General features: G+C 35.6%; 1 protein-coding gene across 1 annotated transcript in view; it reads right to left on the bottom strand.

Moving 5' to 3' along the window:
* Nucleotides 1–5,408: 5,408 nt before the first annotated feature.
* ATF2 (activating transcription factor 2) overlaps nucleotides 5,409–23,889 on the bottom strand; it is a 97,187-nt gene continuing 78,706 nt past the window's right edge. The window contains exons 13-14 of the mRNA XM_003791503.3: nucleotides 13,353–13,458; nucleotides 5,409–7,976 (exon numbers count right to left, since the gene is read on the bottom strand). Coding sequence (XP_003791551.1) covers nucleotides 7,750–7,976; nucleotides 13,353–13,458 — 333 coding nt within the window. The 3' untranslated portion in view covers nucleotides 5,409–7,749. The remainder of the gene's footprint in view (nucleotides 7,977–13,352; nucleotides 13,459–23,889) is intronic.

The following is a 23,889-nucleotide window of genomic DNA, read 5'->3' as shown; positions in this document are numbered from 1 at the left end:
CGCCCGGCTATTTTTTTTTTTTTGGTTGCAGCCATTATTGTTGTTTGGCGGGTCTGGGCTGGATTTGAACCCACCACCTTAGGTGTATGTGGCTGGTGTTTTGCCGCTTGAGCCACAGGTACTGAGCCCTAAACCCACTTTCAAGGCCTTTTATAATTCAGCCTTATTCTAGCTGTGCAACGTCATTTAATATTTCCACTTCTTCCCATCTCCTCACTGTCCTAAGAACATTTACACTTTCTGTTATCTAAACTTTTACCCTTACCTTTGTCTTTATACCTGAATCCCATTCTTGTAATTTAAGCACAAATATGGTTTGTCTTCTACTTTTCTGAACTTATAAAATCTATTCCATAAATTGTTAGGCTGTAATTATTTCCTATGAGAGGTGTTAACAACTTATGTTGTCTTTCCAAATGGATCGTACTTTGGATCCAAAGGAGCCTCGTGTTTATTTCTCCTGTGTTCCCTGCAACATCCAACACCTTAGAACAAAGTAGGTTCACAACAGGTACTTACTGACCAAATTCTCAATTACTGGACTAAAACCCATTAAGTACTTTCACCAGTAAGAAAAGTAAGAGAAATCTAATCTTTTATGCATTAAGAATTTTAGTGAAGGCTGGGTGTGATGGTTCAGGCCTGTAATCCCAGCGCTCTGGGAGACCAAGGCAGGATAGCCTGAGGTTAAGAGTTTGAGACCAGCCTGAGCAACACAAGACCCTGTCTAAACCAGGAAAATTACTGGGGTGTGGTGGCGTGTGCCTTAATCCCAACTACTCAGGAGGCTAGAGTATTGCTTGAGGGCAGAAGACTGAGGTTGCTGTGAGGAAAGGCTAAGGTCAAGCCATTCTAGCCCAGGCAATAGAGCAGTAGTTCTCAATCTGTGGGTCGTGACCCACAGGAACTGTATTAAAGGGCCACGGCATTAGGAAGGTTGAGAACCACTGCAATAAAGCAAGACTCTGCCTCCAAAAGAAAAAAAAGGATTCTAGTGAAAGATTAGGGGAAAATTTTAAGCAAGTGGCTAAAATTTTTAAATCATAAATGACTTTAAATTATACATGCCTAAGCACCTCTAGTCATAGTAGGCATACAAATATATTTTATGCAAGTTCTTAAATTATTGATCAATGTCATTTTCAAAAGTAGCTCACTAGTTTTGAGGCACTTACAAAGTCTCCACAAATAGGGCACTGAGTAATGAAAATGACAATGGAAGCATCTTTTCAACATGTTATGTAATGTTTCCTTGTGACAAATACATGCTAGTCCATAGAAAATTGGAGCTAGTTTTATTTGAACTGGACTTCGGTATCATAAAAAAGATCTGAAGAGCTTTGCTTGCAGGATGTTAACTAAGGTTACTGACACAGTTGTTTAGGACCCAGCAGATTGCCTCCTGGTGCTGAATGTCTCAGAAACCACTAGCTGAGTTGAATAAATTAAGATGTACCATAGAGGACATTTCCTTAAGAATTTATCCATTGGGGGAAGTCAATAATTATCTGTTGAATAATTTTTTTTTTTTTTTTGCAGTTTTGGCTTGAACCTGCCCCCCACCCCCTACCCCAGTATATGGGGCTGGCACCCTACTCCTTGAGCCACAGGCTCTGTTGAATAATTTTTAAATGCCCAAAGTAATCATGCTAGGTTTTCTTACTTAACTCATTTTGTGTATGTGTATGTGTTTTTGAGACAGAGTCTCACTCAGTCTCCCTGGGTTGAGTGCCAGTGTCATAGCTCACAGCAACCTCAAACTATTAAGTCTCAAGCAATCCTCCAGCCTCAGCCTCCTGAGTAGCTGGGACTATAGGCACCCATGACACCTGGCTTTTTTCTTTCTTTTTTTTTTTTTAGTAGAGACGGGGGTGGGGGTTGTGGTCTCAGCTCTTGCTCAGGATGGTCTTGAACTCCTGAGCCTCAATTCACCCACCTCAGCCTCCCAGAGTGAATTGATGTTAATTAGACCCTATGACAATGAATTTTAACAAGTACACCTCCCCAAAATGGACTGAAGTACTAGCCACATACTTAAGTTACATGGACAAAAAAACTGATGGAAAAAAATAAATCAAATACATGATACAGAATTAATGAATAATGCAAAGGGTTTATTTTTAAAGATAACAGCATTGAAAACTTTCCCATTTCCTCATAAACATCACATAATGCATTTGTTTCCTATTGTGAGAAACTCATAATTGACAATACTATCACCTTAAGTTCTGCCAAATAAACAGAATTAAAGGATTTCTGCCTAATTTTTGTATTAGGCTGTGAAAAATGGCATCTCTTAATTTACATGCTTTTAAAAATTATTAAGCAAAAAACTACTAAAGTTCTTTTGGGGCAACATTCTCTTTTGTTTGCTTTTACAGAAAGCAAATCTACTGCAAAAGTGAGTGAATAAAGTAAGTCTATCCTGATGTGACACAAATGACAGTTAAAAGTGAAATTTAAGGCTCACTGCCTGTGGCTCAAGTGGCTAAGGCACCAGCCACATACACCTAAGGTGGTGGGTTCGAATCCAGCCCGGGCCCACCAAACAACAATGGCTGCAACCAAAAAATAGTTGGGCATTGTGGCGGGTGCCTGTGGTCCCAGCTACTTGGGAGGCTGAGGCAGGAGACTCGCTTGAGCCCAGGAGTTGGAGGTTGCTGTCAGCAGTGAAGTCATAGCACTCTACCCAGGGGGACAACTTGAGGCTCTGTCTCAAAAAAAAAAAAAAAAAAAAAAAGAAGTGAAATTTAGAATCAGAAATACCTTCCCAAGTAATTGAAGTATAGTAAAATCACTACAATTGTTTTGTTTAAAAATTCCATCTCAAGGAATGTCTTAAATATAAAATCTAATGGCAAATAAGGAGCATGGGAAGGGATCATGACCATGACACTGATGGAAATGAGGCCAACACCTTCTCTTCTAAAGTCACTGGAAAAACTTGCAGGTACCTTTAGGGGAAAAGGATACAAGCTACTGGCCCATTACTCACTAACAGAACCCTTCTAGCAGAACCCTCAACTACTGTGACATATTTGATAATTTCACAATTAACCTTGATTTGGTGCTTTGGACTACTGTAATAAAACTATGCATGTTTTTTGGGGGCAGCACCTGTGGCTCAGTGAGTAGGGCGCCAGCCCCATATACCAAGGGTAGTGGGTTTGAATCTGGCCCCATTCAAACTGCAACAAAAAAAAATAACTGGGCGTTGTGGCAGGTGCCTATAGTCCCATCTACTCAGGAGGCTTAGGCAAGAGAATTGCCTAAGCCCAAGAGCTGGAGGTTGCTGTGAGCTATGATGCTACAGAACTCTACTGAGGGCGACAAAATAAGACTTTGTCTCTAAAAAGGAAAAACAAACAAAAACCTATGTATGTCTTTGCTAAGTAGGTTGGTCATATAACCTTTGGTATTTCAGAGTAAGCCCTTTTATTTTGGAAACATTTTCACTGACTACACTTTTTCTATGGCAGTATGTGCAATTTGTAACTAGTTATTTAAATGGTAGGACTCTTATTTCTTCAGAAAGGCCTTTATTCTACATCTTGCCAGTTTTTTATAAGGATGCTCTAAGCTCTCTAGGATCTTAACACCCAGAATCTGTGAACAGCTGAGTCTCCATGTGTAGTTACTAATAAGTGCAAAGACTTGCACTTTGTTAAAAAACCGTATCAGAGAATTACAGAAAAAGCTTATTTGTATTAAGCGTTTAAAAGTTTCCCCTAACTACAATAGACACAAGATGGTGTAACTTTAATTACTGTAAAACTGTTCTGAGGCCAAGATTACCTAGAAAAGCCAGATTTGAAAATTATTCTTCCTAAGTGTCACTATTTTAGTAATGCTTGCTTTGATAACTGTGTTCTGAAGGTATTTTGAGTGTGTGAGTTTGTGCGTGGGTCTATTATCTAAGATGAAAGCCAGGGAATAAATGGGATTCTCCAATAACTACATCCTCACAAATGAATTGTCAGGCATCAAATCCTGTAATTGCAGATATAGAATTAGCCAAGCCACATATAAATGCAAGTATACATCAGACAAGATTATCTTTCCTGTTCTCTGAAATAAGTCAAAGTAAATGTGTTTGATCTTTTAACACATCACTGATTTGTTCAACCTTATTTGTTATAGAAATACATTAGCTTGTCTTCATGAAACCTTTTATCAAACATCACATATCTATCTTAGGCACACTAGCAGAATGTGTTCATTAAAACTAGCTATGCAATTCTTTGCATCTCCTCAGACTGGTTCAGTCAGACAGGTAGGACTAAAATGTCACTCCACACGTTCTCCACCAAAACTGGTGTTAAGTCTATTTCCTCACTTAGCACTTACCACCTCTAATAGACAATTTATGTATTTACTGACCATATTTTCTACCGCATCCTTCTACCTTCTTTAGAAGGTTAGCTGCATGAAGGTCAAGATTTTTGTTTTGGGTCACTGGGGTATTTCAAGTGTCTATAGCAATGTCTGCCACCCAATACTACTCAAAACCTTCACTGGTAAGATGTGGTAGATGGAGGTCAAAGATAGAGTAGGATGGGGAAGCACACCTTTTAGGACTTGGTGAACCAATCTAGGAACTTGAGCACTTACTGAGTGAAATGGGGGAGCCACTCTAGGATTCTAAGCAGAGGAATGCTATAACCTGAGTTATGTTCAGAAGTATCACTCTGGCTGCTGCACTGAAAATAGACTGTGGCTAGCTGGGCACTGTGGTGGGAGCCTGTTGTCCCAGCTACTTGGGAGGCTGAGGCAAGAGGATCCCTTGAGCCCAAGAGTTTGAGGTTGCTGTGAGCGGTGATGCCACAGCACTCTACCCAGGGCAACAGTTTAATTAAAAAAAAAAAAAAAAAAGACTCTGTCTCCCCCCTCCCCCCCAAAAAAAGGCTGTGGTGGGCAGGGGTGAAAAGAAAGAAACAATTACAAGGCAACTATAGCAATTGGTTGAGAAATGAAGAAGGCACAAATCTAGGTAAAGGCAGTGCAAATGGTGAGATGTAGTTGTATGCTGGATTATTCTGAAGGTAAAGCAAACACCATGTCCTGATGGTTTAGATGTGGGTTGTTGTTGGACATGTTATGTTTAAGACGTTTTGTTACCTTATCATGGAGAGATGCCAAAGGCAGGTGGGTCTGTGGCTAAAATTCAGGGAGTGTCCTGGGCCATGGACATAGGTTAAAGGTTCATTGTATACGAATGTCACAGACATAAAGTAAAAGCAGAGGAGAGGAACAAGGCCTAAACACTCTGCAGTTAAAAGGTCTTCAAGAGGGAATGGATTTTTATCACAGAAATAGAATCTCAGGTTCTTCTCAGGTAATAAATGCCTTAAAGGAAAAAAAAAAATCAGGTGACGTTACTTTATGAAAGACAGGTAAGAACAAGCAAATTATGAACATAATTTAAAGATAGAATTTATTCTCTGATGGTTTACTCATGCAAACTGCACATCAAAGAAAATAGTACAGTTTGTGTAACATCGCAAATATAAGGACTGAAAATGCTAGGTACAGAAGTAGTGTGACATCTGGAAAGTCAAAATGGAATTTGTGTTTATACAACTAATAATGAATTTTATTTGCTGAATACAGACTGATTTACAGTGAAAGTTTTGCTAACCATGGTAAGCTCATTAACTGTTTACATGACTTCTTACATCTATGTAGTTTATTTTACAGTTGCAAGAATTCTGTTACCAAAGAACTTCAACTTGCATAAATAATAAGATGAAAGAAAAAATGCACCGAAGGACTTAAGAGTGAAAAATTGAGGCTTTTCCTAACCCATCAAAACAATAAAAAATAGCCTTCTTGCAGAATTCATATTTTGTGCCTTTGAGATAATTCCTTAGCATAACTATGACAAAATCATGATTAGAAATTGATTACTTTAAAATTATGAAATCAGTTAAAAATAGAAAATTTTAGAAGTAGAATTATCAACTAAAAATGCTCTCATTTTTAATAAGCCAAACAATAAAATTCCTATTATGTTCACACTTAAAAGTCCTGAAATGTCATTTGTATAATTTGAATGCTTCCCAGTTTGGAACTTAGGCAGCTGGGATATTTCCTTGAATTATCAAGGATATTCCATACAGACTTTTAAAATGTCAGTCTCATTAGGAGATGGCACTGAGACTTTAGCAAAGAGTGCAGTATGGATGCAGAACAAACCACACAACTTATTATAAATGCATTACAGATATTTACATAATGGAATCCTGCTCGAATGCCGTAAGTTGCTACTGGGTAGGACTCATAACTATTTTACAAAGTTTTCTTACGCACATCTACTACTTTATGTTTAACAATTTAGTCTATTTTAAAATATTGAACTGTATTTTGAACATAACTGCAGAATAAAAATAGATAATGGCACATTAGAAAACTCAGTATCCCACAGATGACTGGATAATGAGAAAAGTGTACCTACAATCATCTCATCAGAAACAAGCTACATCATGGAATGTTAGTTATCCAAGCCTGCACGGTAATGACATTTTAAACTGCAATCATCTATTGGCCAGCATCACACTGAAGGCATCGTTAAACATTCAAGCAAAGATTGCTGGCATAAACTATTGAAGGAGACACACACACACACACACACACACACTCTCACACATACTTCCCACGTTATAATTACATTGTTCTAAAGATAGATACTGATTTTTTTTCCACGAGAAACGTTATCAAAATTTGCTACTAAAGGATGACAGTGTTTTCACAAGAATAAGTACAAGTTAGCTCGCAAGTACAAGACAATGGGGGTAGACAGTCTCAATTTTCTAAGTAGTAATTTTAGGCTTTTCTGGCAACCATACCGTACTTGATTATGCATAAACTTCTCAGTTTGGAACCTGAAATCTGCAAAAAAGAAACAAACAAAAAAAACCCCCCAAACCAACAAGAGCTAATTTCAAAAATTATTCGATATCTGATAACCCTGCATTGTATATTATATTTCATATTTTTTAGCCTCAAAACATAGTTTAAAAATACTGAATTTAAGATTTGGAAAATAAAGTCACTTTTGAAATGCTGAAATTCTAAAATTTATGTTTACTTAAAATCTTAAAAAAAAAAGGAAAATATGCTATTATTAATGACCTTGATTTAGTTTAAGAATGTGCATAAAAGCACTGTATGTCTTTTACCATGTTTACACTCACTTAAAAAAAAGTGTTCTCTAACATTGATCTTTTTGCATAATGTGCAAAATAAAAGGCAAAAAGATTAAAAGTAAATTTCTGTCTTTCTTTTGCCTAGTGCTTTATGACTTTGTTAACATTACAAAGTCAATACGGACTATGCAGAACTTTGGTATAAATGATAACAAAACTACCATCACAGCTGAGGTTTAAGGGTGATTAAAAGAAATGGAAGTGGGAAGAGAGATTCGGTATCACCCCCATTTATTAAAACACCACCAAATTAAAAGTGAAATAAACCACAATGAATTATAATACAATTTACACATTGAGCACAGAAAAATTAATAAATCTAACAATATTTATAAAAAAAGCAAAATCAGTCTTTTTCCAGAGACTAAAAACTGTTGTTCAGTCTGATCATCAACTGCTGCTACACCAACTTTAGAGCCAAATTTAATTTCAAGTAAAAAAAATTTACAACCACAGATTTCTCATAAATGGAAACTGGTCTTTCCTTGATTTCCCTTTGAAGTCACTAATGAGTATCTAAAACTGTTGTACTGCAGGTTTTTAATCAACTTCCTGAGGGCTGTGCCTGGGAGGAAGGAGCCATGACGATCTGTGAGAGCCCAGGCTCTGTACTCTGGTCCGCCATCTGGGTGAGGACTGAAGTGGCTACGGCTTCAGCCTTGGTAGTTGAACTGACTCCATTGGATGTGCTGACAGAACTATGCTGTATAGCTTCTGTATGTGGACTACTTGGCACGGAAATGTCTTCTGAGCTATCATCTTTATCAGCAGCTGAGTGGAAAAAGGAAAAATCATTAATTTCCTTAAATACATATCGGTAAGAATGTATCATTAGATTGAGTTAATATACAGAGTAAAAAGTTAGAAGGTATTTTACAAAATTGATTATGTAGACAAGTTAATGAGACTGCAATTAATGATAAGACTTGGCAATTTTACATGTACAGCAAGGCACAACCATATATATGAAAACTTGGGTATATAGTGCCTCACAGAATAGAGCTGGAGAAGTTTTTATTTAACAGTATTTGCTAAATAGTGTTAAGAAAGAAAATGAGCTTAATAGTTTGGGAGACCTTACAGATATAATCAAACACTTACCAAGCAAAACATTTAATAAAACCAATCTATTTGGCCTACATGTCATGCTTATTAATAAATAAAAAAGCCATTTATAATGACATGCATAAATGAAATGAATTTTTACATACAAATTATATTTTCAAATTATTCCCTCTGCATGCTCCAGAATTGTATTTATTCTAGCTGACTATCCATCTACTGCCGTCACGGATGATTACAACACCTGATTCTAATGACGCATACACATGAGAATAAGCAATATTTGAATCTAAATGCCACCAGCTGTTACAGTTGCATGACTTAATTGGGATTCAAATAAAAATTTATATGAAACTCTTAAACACTGCAATTGAAAAGCTATTCAATAAAGGGCATTCTAAATATTTATGAAAATAAACCTACCAATATTTAAGGCCTCAACGAATCTCTTGCATCTTTTTTATTTTAATAAAATAAAATCCAGTAATTTCATTTAGTGAAAAATTTGATATAGACAACACATACAAATATTTATAGTATTCATAAGTTATGAGGCACAATGATAACATGAAAACCTGTGAACCCAGCCCTTAACTTGAGAGGACATTGCCAATGACACTGCTTTTTCCTGGAGGTGCCTCTCCTTACCAAAGGTAATCACTGATCTGATATTTCACCATTTCCCCTTGTTTTCTCTTTGTACTTTCCTCATATAGATATAATAGGTATGTATTCCTAAACAATATGGTTGAGTTGGGCGGCGCCTGTGGCTCAGTGGGTAGGGCACCGGCCCCCATAGACTGAAGGTGGTGGGTTTGAACCTGACCCTGGCCAAACTGAAATAAAAAATAGCTGGGTGTTGTGGTGGGTGCCTGCAGTCCTAGCTACTCTGGAGGCTGAGGCAAGAGAATCCCTAAGCCCAGGAGTTGGAGGTTGCTGTGAGCTGTGACATCACAGCACTCTACCAAGTGCGATAAAGTGAAACTGTCTCTTAAAAAAATAAATAAATAAAAATAAATAAATATATAGCTCTCTCTCGCCTCCTTCTGCCTTCTCTGCTCTCTTTTCTCTCTCTTCCCCCTTGCTCTTCTCTACTCTCTCTCTCTTCTCTTCTCCACACTCTCCTTATCTTTCTCTCCTCGGTGCTGCTCTACAGCCTCCCTCCCCCAACCAATAAAGACCTTTCGTACAAAAATAAATCAATAAATCAATAAACCAATATGGTTGAGATTGTTAATATTTAAATATTCTAAAAACAGTATCCTAATGGATATATTCTTTCCTGTCTTGCTTTTTCCACCTGGCATTAAAAATAATTTTTATTCAGGACAGCGCTTGTGGCTCAGTGAGTAGGACGCTGGCCCCATATACCAAGGGTGGCAGGTTCAGGCCCAGCCTGGGCCGAACTGCAACAACAACAACAAAATAGCTAGGTGTTGTGGCAGGTGCCTGTGGTCCCAGCTATTCTGGAGGCTGAGGCAGGAGAATTGCCTGGGCCCAATAGTTGGAGGTTGCTGTGAGCTGTGATGCCAAAGCACTCTACCAAGGGTGATAAAGTGAGAATCTGTTTCTACAAAAAATAAATAAATAAATAAATAATTTTTATTCAGCATTTAGAACTGACAGTAAGTAGGCTTACTATCAAATCTGAGAATGGTTATTGGCCTCCTTACTGATGGCCATCTGCCAATTCCAAAAGTCAGTTAGTAAAAGACTGTGGACCTTATGAAGCCGGACTTACCGCCCTGATTTGTAATGTAGATGGTGGAGAGGGGGGAACCTGACAGGAACAATGTTAGTTCAAAACAGTTCCTCATTTTGAGGGTTTTCTGAAATATAGTAGCTCTTACAGAAGTTTGAAACATCTGCCTCAAATCCATGTACTTTTGAAAAAGCAGGTTTTAAAATACATGAATAAGATAGACTCTCATCTTCTTTATAATGTGCTATAAATGTAATGCCCTACCCCTAGATAAAAACTGGACCTCAAGATATAATAAAAATAAAACATTAGTAATCTGTTTTAAAATTATATAAAACAGAAAGATATCAAGCAATAAAGTTATAAATATCTGTAATTTAGTTGTTTGAATAATCAATACAATAGTTATATGTTCAAAGAAAACACCAACAATGGCAGTTTAACTGAAGAGAATACTAAAAAGACCTATTTGTGTAGTTTACCACTACTCTTCAACAGAATAAGCTGACCTTTCCCTGAATGTTAAATTCTAGAAATACACTAGTTTTCAAAAATAAAAAAACTGATTTATGATGAATGGTATAAGGAAGTATACATATATGAGGGCTATCTGGAAAGTATGCCACATGGCTGGATACTTTCCAGACAGTCCTTGTATACTGGAGGCAATGATTCAAAACAGTAAATTATAATGGACAAGTGTGCTTACCTACAGATTTTCAGAATGAGGTAAAGCAAATCTTTAGGTAGTAGGAAGAAATCAGGTACTCATAATCGTATAATTATAAATTTAATATGTGTCTAAAATACCTTTACAAGGTGATATTATCTGCACCCATGTCCAGTTCTAGAAGGTGAGGGGAGAAAATTACTAGTATAATCTCAAGTACTAGAAAGATACAGGAAATCATGTTGTACTTAAAAGCCACTTTCAGTTCTGCTAAAGCTAAAAGAAACCAGCTGTTTGACTATTTCTCTGTAAAGTTCTCTACCTATGTTCACACATATTTTTTTCCCCACTTTTCTTTTTTTCTTCATTCTACACACGTTTAATAACAAAAACATTAGTATTCAATTAGGGCCCAAGAAGCTTTCCTTTCCATTTACAGTTAGAGAGACCATTTATACAATATTAATTATGTCCAGATCTAGAAAATATGAATTCAGGGCAAGAAGATCACTTTTATGCTTTTTTCTTCATGGAACTGCAATATTAAAAATGTACTTTTATTTTCAATCAGTTTTTATATTATTTAACTGTGAGGGTGACCATTATAGTTTTCCCATCACTGACTGGTTTTCCTAGAATATGGGACTTTTTCAGTATTAAAACTGGGTAGGACAGACACTAGAATTGTAACTTACTACTGTCACCTGTACCTGCAACACTTTGTAATATTCCTACATTTCTAATAAATCTTAGTTCCCCCCTATAATTGTTTTAAAAGATTTAGCTAGAGTCACAGCTCACTACCATTTAATAATTACTGTGTGCTACAACATGATGAAGAGTGTGAATTTGTGAATTTTCTAAGATATAAAAATTTACTTAGTCAATCCTTCTATCTACCTTGGCCGTTAAACAACAGAGAAATCGAATTTATTTCAAAAATTTTTTAAAATAGAAATTACTTGGAAAATTTCTACAAAATCCAATTATTGATCAAAAGCTAAAGACAATTCATTTTATGGTTGAGCTACTATAGTTCTATTACCTAAATGACCAGATAAGAACCAAAGTGGGAACAGTGCTAAGCAACTAAAAGTCTTTGTTCATTTCTAGTATCTCACAAACTAGCACAATATATATTCAGGTTACTGAGATTTATATGCTTAAAACTGACAAAAAGTTTATGAATCTTGATTTTCATTGTAGTGAAGTATATACTATATAAATCCATCTATCTATGCACTTAAAAATCTATCTTTGTAAATCAATTGTTAAAATGAATAACTGACATTATTGAGAGTATCCAATAAATTACCAATTATAATTTTTGAACTAAGTACAAATTAAGAAGTGAGGTAATTTCTTCTAATTTTATATAATCATTTGTATATTTTATTTTTAACTATCAAAATTCAAGAGAGCTTTCTTAAGAAAATCACATATGCATAATGCTGAACTTAGTAGCATCTACAGGAAATTATGTTAAGTCAGATGGGAACCGTAATGGCCTCATCCCTGCTGCAATCATTGTTAATATAAACCCCCAACATATTTCTACATAGTTCCAATTTACTGGACAATAGGTTTCACCGTCCTGTCAAAATGACTATAGATATCAAATAACTGAGATTTATGTGCTCAAAACTGACAAAAATCAGTGTTCTAAATATATATATGGCAATTGAGAGTTGCTAAATCTACTGAATCTTTTAAATTAAAAAATATTGCCCATTCTGATGAAACTGCTTACAATGACTACAAGTAAAGATGGTGGCCATTAAGTTTTATTGTGAGCACCTGAGGAACTGTTTGCATCCAATACAAAATGCTTCTTTCTTTTGAATTACTGACATTGGCAAATTAAAATGAAGTGGATACATATGGTTGAAACAATCTTCACACTTACAAATATCCTGAAATATCACTAAATCATAAACATGAAAGCTGTGGGTTATCTATTATGAATGTTGCCTAATGCATTCCCAACTCTGTTATTTGTTACAAATTTGTGTACCATGGACAAAATTGGCCATTTATTCATGAGTAACAGCTGGTTCCAACATTGTGCATCTTATCAAAAAAGAATATTACGAAAAGGAAAAAGCACAGTTAACCTAAAATACTGAAAACAGACGAATCTAATTTTGGGGAAAACAAATTGGAGGAAACTTATAAGTAGATAATTTAAATATTGTTATGTTTTAGCATTTTTATTACTAACTAGAAGGCTTACTATAAAGGTTCACAATAATAAAAACACTGCATAGTGCTGACATTATCTAAAAAAGAACATGATTTCATGCTGTAAATGGATACAATGTATGTTAAATGAAGACAGCTGATTAAAAACAAAATCTCATCATTACTGAATGGAAGAAAGTGTTTCACCTTGTCAATCTAAGTAAGACAAATTGTTAGCCTGAGAAGATAAAAAAATTACTACCAATACTTACAGTATATTGTAAATTATCAGCTAGCCTATTTTGTTGATCTATAGTAATATCTAGAAAAGCTAGAAATAGGAAAACAAATTCTCTAGATTCTAAAAAAGTATATCCCTCCACCCCATTATTCCATAATAACCTTACAGAAATTCTGATGTTTAATCTTAAATATGAGAACTGCAGTCTTCATTTTTTCACAGTAGCTCAGTTCACTCTGGTAGTATTTCACTGATGTAGCCTAAGGCTGTAGGTAATGGAACATTACTCACTATGATAGCCAGATTTCTTCTGCATGGCGGTTACAGGGCAATCTTTATGAGCCAGAAGAAGCTGTTTCAGCTGTGCCACTTCATTTCTCAGCAGGGTGACTTCACTCTGGAGAAGAAACAACTTATGTACCTTACCAATTTCAGACTAAACATATTTTTTTACTGTTTAAAAAACAAGAATTACAGTATGAAAACTGGACATCACTGGCAGACTATTAAGAAATAAATCAAATATTATGCTTAAATATGTCTGATTAGTACAAATCAGTTTTATATTTTAGCATTTATACAAAAATTGCAACTTGTTTAAAAACTTAAGTTTTGAAGTTTTTACATTACCATTTGCCTTGGACCTCTTTATACGTTATAGGTTACCTGTTGAAAGTATTTTTATTTTACATGTTACATAGTTTCTTTTCTTTTTTTGAGACAGGGTCTTGTTCTACTGCCCATGCTGGATTGCAGTGGTCTCAACATAACTCATTGCAACCTTGAACTCCTGGGATCCTCCTGTCTCAGCCTCCAGAGTAGTTGAGACTAAAGGCACCAACCACCATGTCTGGTTCATTTTTCTATTTTTTGTAGAGATGAGGTCTCTCTTGCTCAGGCTGGTCTCAAATTCTTGGCCTCAAGTGATTCCCCTGCCTTGGACTCCCAAAATGCAAATTAGGGGTGTGAGCCACTGTGCCCCCACCTACGCTACTCTTGATTATTTAAAAAATTAGAATCATAAAGGGAGTCAGGATGAATTTTCACTGACTCCATTCACTAGAAAATGAAAAACCCATTCTGGGAATTTAGTTAAGCATGTTTCTAGTTTCCAAAAAACTAGGAAAAGTTTCATAGGGTAAACAACAACCAAGGAATCATGGGTACCTAAAATTCATTGCAAGGTACTATGTGGGACACTGAAACCAACGAAACTAGGCTTACTTGCCTTTGACCCAGGCCATTTGTACACATCTAAATTTAAATTTGGTAAGTCAATGGTGATTTGTCTTACTCCTTACAACAGAACACACACTTTGGCCTTTGTCTGGGATACGTTAATCTGGCAAATTCTATGTAAAAGCTCCAAATTGAACGAGTCCAACTAATTTCTTTGTGTTACCTTCAATTTTTTTTTTTTAGACAGAGTCTCAAGCTGTTGCCCCCGGTAGAGTGCCATTGTGTCACAGCTCACTGCAACCTCAAACTCTTGGGTTTAAGCGATTCTCTTACTTCAGCCTCCCAAGTAGCTGGGACCACAGGCATCCAGCACAATGCTTGGCTATTTATTGTTTGTTGTTGCAGTTGTCATTGTTTTAGCTGGCCCAGGCTGTGTTTGAACTCACCTGCCTTGGTGTATATGGCCAGTGCCTACTCACTGCCCCCTGAGCTATGGGTGCAACCCACTCTCAAATAATAAAAACATTAGTATTTAATGTGTAAAACATTTAATTAGTGATCATTATCAATATCCAAGAGTTAGAAATAACATGAATTTAATAAACTGGTAACATAAAGTCTTAACATACAAATACCTCTACTTATACAAACTTACATTAACTTTTAAACATTCAGATTTCATCCTTGAACCCCAATTATAATAAATGTGAAAATATAGCAAACAGGCATACATAAAAGCTCAGGCATGCCATTTTCTATTCCATTTCTTAATCAGAAAAATGAATGTAAAACAATTTTGTAGAATAAGCTCATCAGGCCTCTATAACTGATAAATGACAGAAACATAAAAGTCAAAAGAGCAAAAAGTAAGCAATCTAAAGGCATGTTTATTGGGCCAAATAGTTCCTCATACCCAAATAACAACAAACTACAACATGATGTTTAACTACAAAATAAAAATTGAGGCTCATTAACTCTAAACCTTTAAGAAAAAAGGTTTAAGTTATGTGGAGAATATTGTATTTGACGTAAGAATGGCTGGACAGTGATCAGAGTACAAAAGGTAAAATTCAAAGTTTGCTTTTTATAGAATACTGCAACCACTGGTGCCAATACCACTAATTACAGCTCATTACTACTAAGACCACTGATGAGAAACCACGTCATTAATAATTCTATGTAGGAAAACCTCCATGGTTGACCACTTCCCTACACTGACTATCTCAAGTTGACCTAATTTTCATAGACTTGACACGCACCACATATATCTATCAGTACAGTAGACCTGGTTCCTTTTGGTGTTCACCTCCATAGGTTGACCAGTTTGTTATGGTGCCTTGGGTGGTCATCTTACAGATGTTCTGGACATATTCTCCAAGTCCCCTCTCTCTGCTCTGTCAGCTTGATTTTGAGACTGGTGCCTACAAGTTATTGCCATTAATTTCTGTAATAGTAATATGAAATGGGGCTGGACATTTATTTTTAGTCCAGAATATATAATCTTTTATAACCTGGTAACTGACCATACAATTTTCAACTCTGACTATTCTTCTAATATAGTCTATATTCTAACCATACCAAACCATGCAATACCTCAAGCCCTTGCTGTCTTCACATTGCTTTGAACCATATGAAATTACCAATATGTGCCTGCTATTTTGTGGTTGTAGTTATCAGTGTTGTTTGGCAGGCCCAGGCTGGATTCGAACCCGCCAGCTCTGGTGTATGTGGCTGGCACCTTAGCTGCTTGAGCTACAGGCGCTGAGCCAAAAAACAGCAATTTCAAATGGCTAAATCCATACTGTTGTCTATCTAGAAAACACTTCCTCTCTTCTTTGCCTTGCTAATTATTTCACTGATCTTTAAGAGTCAACTCAGTACAGTCTAAACTGCATAGAAAAAGAAGTTAGGAATCCTTCTTTGTTTTAGAGCCACATATCTGTGTGTGTATAAACAGGTATAGATATCTTTCATAGTACTTATGATGCTGGATTGTAACTTTTGGTGTGCTTGTTTGCCACTTTTATCAGATTCAGAATTTCTTGTGGGAGATGTTATCTTTTTCTTTGTATACCCAGAACCTAGCATGTAGTCTGGTATGGACTGAGTAGTTATATTTGAGAAGGGACCATGTAATTCTATGTGTAGGAAGTAATAATTATTAAAGGTGAAATGAAATAGCTTAAATAACATAAAACTGGCCAGAGGTCCTAACTTTATTATTTATACCAACAACCCCATCAACATAGCTACATTGTTAATTTATTCAGTTCTGAAAAGAAAATTGGAATATTTTATCATTTCAATTACCCAATTTTAAATATCAGAAATGCCCTTAAATACTGTGCATTCATCATAACTCATATTATGAAACAAAATGCTATATGTGATAAAATTACTGAACACAGTTATGAGTTACCTACCAGAAAAAAATAGTTGGTTTAAATAATTCTATGAGAACTAAAAATTAAAATAATATTCCCATGTACTCAAATAAAATTAAAATGTATACATACGAATTCTCTCTAAATAGGTCTGAAAGTGACAAATAAGAGATTAGTTTCTATATTTCAAACTTAATTGGAGTTATACTTGGAGGAAACAATGGAAAAGGCCAAGAAGAGGAAATTAAAAACTCTGCATACATTTATATATAAATTTACATATAGCTAAAAGATGTAACAGGTAAGTTCACCATAAATTATATTTATCCAAAATTCAAATAACCAAGCTTCCCCTGTACCCTTTAAACAACAGAAATAGTAAAAAACAAACAAAAAAACCCCAATAAATTCAAAGCATGCTCAATACAAATTCAGCCTAATCTTTTACATCATCCTTACCTAAAATGTTTTATAATGATAATATATGTCCTAATAACGATCCTGAAGCTCAAAAGTGACTCTTGGATAACAGGTTACAAATTAGATATAGTTTGTATTATTGTTACATCCTAATATTTGTTTTCTTTTATAGTTTTTTTTTTTTTCAGTTTTGGCCGGGGCTGGGTTCGAACCCATCACCCTTGGTATATGGGGCCACAGGCACCGCTGCATAATATTTGTTTTCCTTTAAAAGCTTGTGTCAGCACTAGATTGAAAGGAGCAAATGAGACCCAGTTACTGGCAAGGAATTGGGACTGAGTAATACTGTAAAGCAAACAAAGCTGGAGTAGAAGTTAGGCATGAGAGTGGGCCAAGCTTTGAAGTAAGTGAACGTCTAAGTGTAAGCATATGCTAGAGCTCAACACTAGGTCAAGTAGAGAAAAACAGGAGGCTCATGCAATAAAGATTACATAACTGAATTAGGCAAAAAAGGCTAAAGTTGGGCAGTTTCTAAGTCATTTATGATAAACAGTAAAATTCAACAAATGAAATCCAAGCATTCAAGAATTTTAGTCTCATATGTATAAATATTCTTATATGTATACATATTTTATTCTTAAAAATAAAGATAGGCAAGACTATGTTAACATTTAGCTTAAATGGTTGCACATAAATCACGATCTTAATTCTAAAATTTTTCTATGAAGAAAGATCAGAAGACAGGTAGAAAGTGAGATAAAGGGCAGCTACATAAATATAATGCAAAGATTCCTGAAGATTGACTCAGAACCTATAGCTTAAGTGGGCCTAGGCCAGCCACAGGTACTGGAGCTGGTGGGTTCGCATCCAGCCCGGGCCTGCCAAATAACAATGACAACTACAAATAAAAAATAGCCAAGTGTTGTGGCAGGTGCCTGTAGTCCCAGCTACTTGGGAGGCTGAGGCAAGAGAATCACTTAAGCCCAAGAGCTTAAGGCTGCTGTGAGCTGTGACACCACGGCATTATACCCAGGGTGACAACTTGAGACTCTGTCTCCAAAAAAAAAAAAAAAAAAAAGATTCCTGAAGATTGTACACAGATTATAAAAAATGTAAAAAGTAAGCCAGGCATGCATCCATACCTGTAATCCCAGTAGGCTGGGAAATTGAGGCAGGAACATACCTTGAGCCTAAGAGTTTAAGGCTGCAGTGTTCTATGATTATGCCTGTGACTAGCCACTGCATTCCAGCCTAGGGTGCATAGTGAGACCCTGTCTCTTAAAAAAAAATTTTTTTTTAGTATCAGAAAAGGGGATACTTCATATATACACACACACATACCAGTTTGCTTAAACCAAAGTAAATCTGAGGAGATGTTAAGCTATAAACATATTTACCATTGGATGAAAAAAAAGTACTACCATCTACTCTGTGGATCATTTCAGACTAGATGATTGGATTCCACTTCCAAAGTCCTTCTGGTTATACTCTACTACTTGTGAGTTAGTATATTTGCAGGATATGTAAATAATCTTCCTGGATCATTCTGGGATGAAACAAAGTAAGGGATGTGAAAGCCGTCTGAAAAATGTAAAAGTCCCATTCAAATGTAAGCAATTATTATTCTGTCAAAGTAAAACACGTGGGAAGATGGAACAGATGCTAAAACAAATTATTATTCTAGTCTAAAATCCAATGTAAATTATTTTGGCATTCTCTGCACTACTGTTCCACTCCAATTAATGTGGCTACTCAAAGGCTAATTACATGTTGAGGTGGGTGGACTGCCTGAGCTCTTGAGTTCGAGACCACCCGGAGCCAGAGCGAGACCTGGTCTCTAAAAAAAATAGCCAGGTTTTGTGGTGGGTGCCTGTAGTCCCAGCTACTTGGGAGGCTGAAGCAAGAGACTCGCTTGAGCCCAAGAGTTTGAGGTTGCTGTGAGCTATGATGCTACAGCATTCTGCTGATGGAGACTGTCTCAAAAAAAAAAAAAAAAAAAAAGGTTAATTACATACTAGTGAATAAATAATTTTTTTTTTTTGAGACAAAGTCTCATTACATAGCCCTTGGTACATAGAGTGCTGTGTTGTCACAGCTCACAGCAACTTCAAACTCTCAGGCTTAAGTAATTCTCTTGCTTCAGGCTCCCGCCTCCCAAGTAGCTGGGACTACAGGTGTTTGCCACAATGCCCAGCTATTTTTTGGTTGCACTTGTTATTGCTGTTTAGCTGGCCTGGGCCGGGTTCGAACCTGCTAGCCTGGGGGTATGTGGCCACTGAGCTATGGGTGCCACCTGTGAATAAATAATTTTCTTATATTTTAGCTAACGCAGATCAGCCTGATGAAATCATAACAAGATATCCAATTGGTTAATCAATCAAAACTTTTTATTGGTTACTGGGCCACAAATAGATGACTTATATAAATTTATGATCTTTAACTTTCTGGTTTGGTCATTATCCCCCTAGTTAAAGAATATTTGACAGTCTCTTTTTCTGGGGAATTTCTCATTGCTGTATATGTATATATGAGGTCCAACAATCATCCTAGAAAAAGTATCCCCTTGGCCACCTGGTATGTAGTACTTTCTTAAAATGTGTGTACATTTTTCAGCACCCTCTTTATATATACATATACATATCTGTTTAATCTTCAATACTTCATGAAGTAGTAAGATTCCCACTGCAGAGTTCTAAGGATTATTGCACGTATATAAAACCTTATGCTTGAAAACTAGTTCTTTAATTTATATGTTGTACAATTAGAGAAAAGAGATGATAGGGTTCTCTTTAGAACTGTAAAGTATTTCACACTGCAAAATGAATGGAAGTGATTCCTACCCTAGTCTCACACTTTAATTACTTGTTACGTATCTGTCTCCTCTGCTTGACTACAAATACTGCAAGCACAAGGACAATGTCTTTTTCACTGCTACTTGGGTCTAATAACATGCCTAGCACACAGTAGATACATAATGACATAATGAATAATAAATAACTAGCATTTGCATAGTATGGTTGCAACATACTTTTCTATACCCTGTCTCATTTGATCTTTATATTATCTCTTATTTTATCAATTTAACAGATGGAGACAGCTCAGAAAGATCGTCAGAAAAGGGTTATAAAAATAAGTACTAGTGGGCAGCACCTGTGGCTCAGTGGGTAGGGCACAGCCCCATATACTGAGGGTGGTGGGTTTGAACCTGGCCCTGGCCAAACTGCAACAAAAAAAGTAACTGGGCTTTCTGGAGGACGCCTGTAGTCCCAGCTACTCGGGAGGCTGAGGCAAAAGAATTGCTTAAGCCCAGGATTTGGAGGTTGCTATGAACTGTGATGCCACAGCCTCTACCGAGGGCGATAAAGTGAAACTCTGTCTCTACGAAAAGAAAAAAAAAGTATTAGTGCTCAAATCCAGAATAAAATACATGAGGTGGAGTAACATCAGTATCACTATTACCCCTTTCTTCCATCTAGAATACAGTTTAAAATTCAAGGGAAAAAATGAAAGACAGATCACAGAATGATATCTTTTCTAGGAAATAAAATAAATAATTATCATACAGCATCTTCCAACTGTTGTTGTTTTTCCAGTTTCAAGTGATAAATACTGAAATAAAATATTGTTTAAGTGCCAGGAATAAAAGATTTGATCCCATTCCCCATAAGTCAAAGGACCAATAAACAAAACCTTTTCCACATCATTAACTTATGAGTGGAAAGTCCTCACATATCCTAGCTATAAAAGTACGTTTTATTAATTTATAGAGCTTCTACTCATACTACTTTGTAATATTAAGTTTTAAAAGCAAAATTCACAACAAAAACATTTCTAAGTTTTACCCATAGACTAATTGTTAAGGACTACTATGCCTTTTTGTTAATAAAAGAAACATATCAAACCAACCTCCACAATGAGTATAACAAAGACAAAGCTATAAAACCATTTTAAGAGATCACAAAATTAATAAAACACATATTAATTTTTTAAATATAATAACTGTAACAGTATTCAATTCTTGATCTAGATTACTATGATTGTCCCTAACATAATTTGATGAAATTGCTCTTTTAGTAATGATTTTGGAAAGCTAAAACATGATTAAATTTAGTGAATGGGGCCTAAAGGTTGAATAATTAATATTTTCTTAGAAGCCAAATATGTCTTCAGTAAAAATATGAGCAATGATACCTTAGTACTTGTTAATAAACTTTTTATTATACATAACATATAAGTAACATGGGTCATTACTGCCCACTACACTGATCAGCTAAGCCTGTATGTCACATGAAGGATTATTAAGGAAAAGTAGAATTGATAAATATTTTCACAAAAACTAGAGTTTAATTATTTCTTTGACATTCAATTTTCTTTACAAGTCACTCTGTTCTTCACAGTTAATGGTTTTGCTGTTGGCAGACCATAAGAATTTTTTTCTCTCTGAATCTACTGTAAACATGTTAACTATTTATAATCTGAAAACTAAAATCTGTCACTTTTTAAAAATGATTTTATTTGATAAATAAGTAGAAAACAACAAAAAGTAAAAATCATATAGTGACTTGAAACAACAGAAAGTCATAAATGAAATATCCTTTCTACCCAAACCATCCACGATTCTCAATCGTCTCACCATTGTTTCTATCTTGGTAATACATAAATTCCATTCCAAAATTCCAAAAATTTTACTATACTTAGGGACTTAGTGCTATATCGATTCTTATACCTGTACATTTATTCATCTAACTATAAATCTTTTATTAATGAAAAAAATTGCTATACTTCTAAAAAGCAATTGACTTTGAGTAATTTGCTGAGGTAAAATTCACATAACATAAAGGTAACCATTTAAAAGTAGCATTTAGCACATTTCACAAATACTGTGCACCTCCCATCCTGTATAGAGTTAAAAAACATTTCCATCTTTCTAAACTCCATTTCCCATTAATCAAGCAGGTTTCCCCCATTCCCTCCTTCTCACCACCAGTATGCATTCTCTCTATGGATTCATCTATTACAGATATTTTACATAAAAGAATCAGCCATTATCTGTCCTAGCTTCTTTGACTTAGTGTGTCTCATGCACACCGTAGCATATACTTTACTTTTTTTATGGATGAATAATAATCTACTACATGTATATACCACAATTTGTTTATTCATTCATTCCTGATGGATATTTGAGCTGTTTCTAGCAACTTTCCTTTTGTCCACTAAAATATATTACGACTATTTCCTCAGGTTAGTATCATGTATATACGAGATGACATAGATGGACATAATTGTTTTTCTTTTAAAATCAGACCCCTGACAAATACATCATTTCACCTCCTCGTATTTTGGAATTTCTAAAATTAAGATGACTATTCAAATCTTAAAAAAATTTCAATAGATTTCAGTGGTATAAGTTGGACTTTTTGTAACATGGATAAATTGTTTAGTAGTGACGTATGGGCTTTTAGTGTATTCATCATCCAAATAGTGTACACTGTACCCAAAAGGTAATTTCTTATCCCTCAAAGGATTAATATCTAGAATCCACAAGGAACTCAAACCCATCCACATCAGCAAGAAAAAAACAAATAATACCAAAAGACATGAATATTTTTCAAAGGAAGAGAAACAAGTAGCCAGATATGAAAAAATGTTCACTTTCACTAATCACTCAAATTTTTAACGACTAAAAATGGATGCCCATAGCCTGAGTCTGAGATTGCAGTGAACTATGATGCCATTGCACTCTGCTCAGGGCATAGGGTGGGACTCTGTTTCAACAACAATGATAACAAAACAAAGAAATAAAAATAAAAAATAAGCAAGGAAATAAAAAAATACTTATTTTACTTGTTCTGTTTGTAATTTGAAGTTATTAATGAAATTCATATTCATTTATTGATTTCTTAAATTTGACTTCCATTTATAAGTCTCATCCTTCAAAACATGATGTTGAGCACCAGCCACATACACCAGGGCTGATGTGGTTGAACCCAGCCTGGGCCTGCAACACAACAATAACAACAACAAAAAATAGCCAGGCATTGTGGTCCCAGCTACTTAGGAGGCTGATGCAAGAGAACTGCTTGAGCCCAGCAGTTTGAGGTTGCTGTGAGCTGTGACACCACAGTACTCTGAGGGCAACATAGTGAGATTCTGTCTCAAACAAACAAAAAAATGTGTCAGCTAACTTCTACCTAGATATAAATCTTGTCTTCATTTCTCCAATCAAGAAATTTCTACACTATAAACTGTGTACAAGATATGACAGAATTGTTGATACTGTTACAGTAATGGTACTTATTGTTTGTTGTTACAATAAAGGGTTTTTTTGCAGTTTTGGCTGCGGTAGAGCTTGAACCTGCCACCCCCTGGTTTATGGGGCCGGTGCCCTACTCCTTGAGGCACAAGTACCATCCAATAATGGTATTTTTATCACAGTCAGTAGGGTAAAAAAATACAAATGATTATGTTTATTTGAATAATGAATTTTCTAATATATTTTGAAATAATGTTGTTTTTTTTTTTTTGCAGTTTTTGGCTGGGGCTGGGTTTGAACCCTCCATCTCCGGCATATGGGGCTAGCGCCCTACTCCTTTGAGCCACAGGGCTGCCCCAATAATGTGTTACGATTAATAGTAGTGACCAGTGTTGCAGTACAACTGAGAAAATAGCAATATTTTCTATTAAAAGCTGTTAATAGTGTTAAACCTGGGTCAAAGCAGAAAATTGGCGTAAGATCCCTATAAATAAAGCTATTATTTATATGTGCATACTACCTATTTATATACCGCTTTATAGTTTTTATTTTTTTTTATTTTTTTGAGACAGAGCCTCAAGCTGTCCCCCTG

This window comes from Otolemur garnettii, unplaced genomic scaffold (assembly GCF_000181295.1).
Source record: "Otolemur garnettii isolate 467f Iridium unplaced genomic scaffold, OtoGar3 scaffold00048, whole genome shotgun sequence".
In the NCBI taxonomy this organism is placed as follows: Eukaryota; Metazoa; Chordata; class Mammalia; order Primates; family Galagidae; genus Otolemur; species Otolemur garnettii.
Note: the sequence above shows the minus strand (reverse complement) of the source record. Positions and strands in the feature narration are given on the sequence as shown.